The 2,500-nt window shown below is 47.2% G+C and overlaps 1 protein-coding gene across 1 annotated transcript in view; it reads left to right on the top strand.

Annotated features, from left to right (window-relative positions):
- Window positions 1-2,500, top strand: part of zgc:174164 (uncharacterized protein LOC570656 homolog) — a 68,095-nt gene that overhangs the window by 12,479 nt on the left and 53,116 nt on the right. The window contains exons 5-6 of the mRNA XM_063218960.1: window positions 1,048-1,071; window positions 1,178-1,254. Coding sequence (XP_063075030.1) covers window positions 1,048-1,071; window positions 1,178-1,254 — 101 coding nt within the window. The remainder of the gene's footprint in view (window positions 1-1,047; window positions 1,072-1,177; window positions 1,255-2,500) is intronic.

Here is a 2,500-nt window from a genome sequence, read left to right as displayed (position 1 = left end):
ATGTGTAGATGTGTGATGTGTTGCCATGGTTGCAGGTTTCATGTCATTACCATGGTTACGGCCATGTGAAGTGTGTCGTTATGGTTCCAGGTGGTGTGTCATTACCATGGTTACGTAGCTGTGTGGTCATGTGATGTGTGTTGTCATGGGTACAGGTGGCGTTTCATTACCATGGTTAGGTAGCTGTATGGTCATGTGTTGTGTGTTGCCATGGTTACAGGTGGCATGTCATTACCATGGTTCAAGATCAAGATCAAGATTCTTTTTTAATAGTCCCGAAGGAAATTTGTCTTGGACATACATAGCTGCCACATACACACAACACTGATACACATGACGCCAAAAAACAAAAACAACAATAAACACACACATACATAGAAACACTCAAGTGCATATCCACCACAGCCCACCACCCACATACATGGCATTACAGGATGGTAGTTGTTAATGACCTGCGTTCAGTAGGTTAACAGAAACAGGGACAAAAGAAAACCTATACCTATTCAGAAACCCTTTTCTTGTTTTTAACTGGTACTCTGAATCGCCTGCCAGAGGGTAGCAGCTCATATTCTGGGTGCAGAACATGTGATGGATCCTCAATTATTTTCCTAGCATGCCTAACTACAGACTCTTCATATATTGCTTGGAGGGTGGGGTAGTCCCTCACCCCCACTACCTTCAGTGCAGTGCGGGTCAGTCTGTCTATTTGAGACTTCCATGACAGATTATTATCAAAGTACACTCCCAAATATTTGTAAGAGTCCACCTGAGTAGTATTGGCATCACCAGTGACTAATGGGGATGTGGTCCCCTACATTACTAGGGTTAAAAAACCATTTCCTCGGTTTTCTTGGTGTTAACCTTAAGGTGGTGCTCCTTACGTAGCTGTATGGTCATGTGTTGTGTGTGATGTGTTGCCATGGTTGCAGGTTTCATGTCATTACCATGGTTACGGCCATGTGACGTGTGCCGTTATGGTTACAGGTGTCATGTCATTACCATGGTTACAGGTGTGTGGTCATGTGATGTGTGTTGTCATGGTTACAGGTGGCGTGTCATTACCATGGTTACGTAGCTGTGTGGTCATGTGTTGTGTGTTGTCATGGTTACAGGTGGCGTGTCATTACCATGGTTATGTAGCTGTGTGGTCATGTGTTGTGTGTTGTCATGGTTACAGGTGGCGTGTCATTACCATGGTTATGTAGAGGGGGATGAGGACTCCCTGGCGGCGATCAGCACCTGCAGCGGACTCAGGTAAGCGGGGTAAAGGTGTGTGTGTGTGTGTGTGTGTGTGTGTGTGTGTGTGTGTGTGTGTGTGTGTGTGTGTGTGTGTGTAAAGGTGTGTGTGTGTGTGTTGAGGGGAGGAGGAGGAGGTTGAAGGGAGAGAGGAAGAGGAGTGGACTCAGGTGAGGTGTGTGTATGTGTGTGTGTGTGTGTGTGTGTGTGTTGAGGGTAGGAGGAGGAGGAAGAGGAGGGGAGAGAGGAATGTGGCGCACGTAGCTGCAGCGACTCCTTACTCTCCCAACTCGCAGTGTTTATTTGTGTTATAATGTGTCATTCGAAATGTCTATCGTCGGAAACTATGTCGGAACGCATGTACAGTCGGCAACAGCTGTTGCAGATAAGAATGGACAACTCAAGCGATGTATTGGATATACCAATAGAGACACTGGAAGAACTTGGGATACTACGGCGGCATACATCGGACCCATCTGCTTCGCCTACATGGCGACGGCGAAAGAGGTGCTCCAGAATTAGGAAGAGAGGCAAACGAGGTGGCGTCGAAACACGGCTTGCAGCCAACCCAACTCGTCCAGCAATACCATCAATTCTCTTGGCAAACGTAAGATCTATGGACAATAAGATGGATGACATACGGCTACTAAGATCAGCGAACAAAACTGTGAGGAACTGCTGTGTAACCGTGTTTACAGAATCATGGCTGAACGACGGCATACCGGACTCGGCTTTACAACTGGAGCAACTTACGTGCCACCGAGCGGACAGAGCCCTTGCAGAGAAAAAACGAGGGGGAGGAATATGTGTTTACACACATGATGCTTGGTGCAAAAATGCTACGGTGGTACAGAGACACTGCTCTCCACTAGTGGAGTTCATGATCATCAAGTGCCGACCCTTCTATCTACCAAGAGAAATATCCGCCATTCTACTGGTCGCAGTTTACCTCGCTCCTAGCAATACCACCAGCGCCAGAAGCGAGGCACTGAACGAGCTGCATCGGGGAATCAGTGAACAACAAGATGCACACCCAGATGCCTTCACAGTGGTCATGGGAGATTTCAACCACGGAAATCTCAAAACAGTTCTTCCAAAATTTCACCAACATGTTAACTTTCCAACAAGAGGACAAAACACCCTGGACTTTGTTTATACCCCAAAACAAGGAGCATACAAGGCAAAGCCCATCCCCCACATCGGCCTATCAGACCACCTAACGATTCTGCTACTGCCAGCCTACAGACAAAAGGTAAAACCTCAC

Source organism: Engraulis encrasicolus, chromosome 2 (genome assembly GCF_034702125.1).
Source record: "Engraulis encrasicolus isolate BLACKSEA-1 chromosome 2, IST_EnEncr_1.0, whole genome shotgun sequence".
NCBI lineage: Eukaryota > Metazoa > Chordata > Actinopteri > Clupeiformes > Engraulidae > Engraulis > Engraulis encrasicolus.
This window is presented reverse-complemented; position numbering and strand designations above follow the sequence as displayed.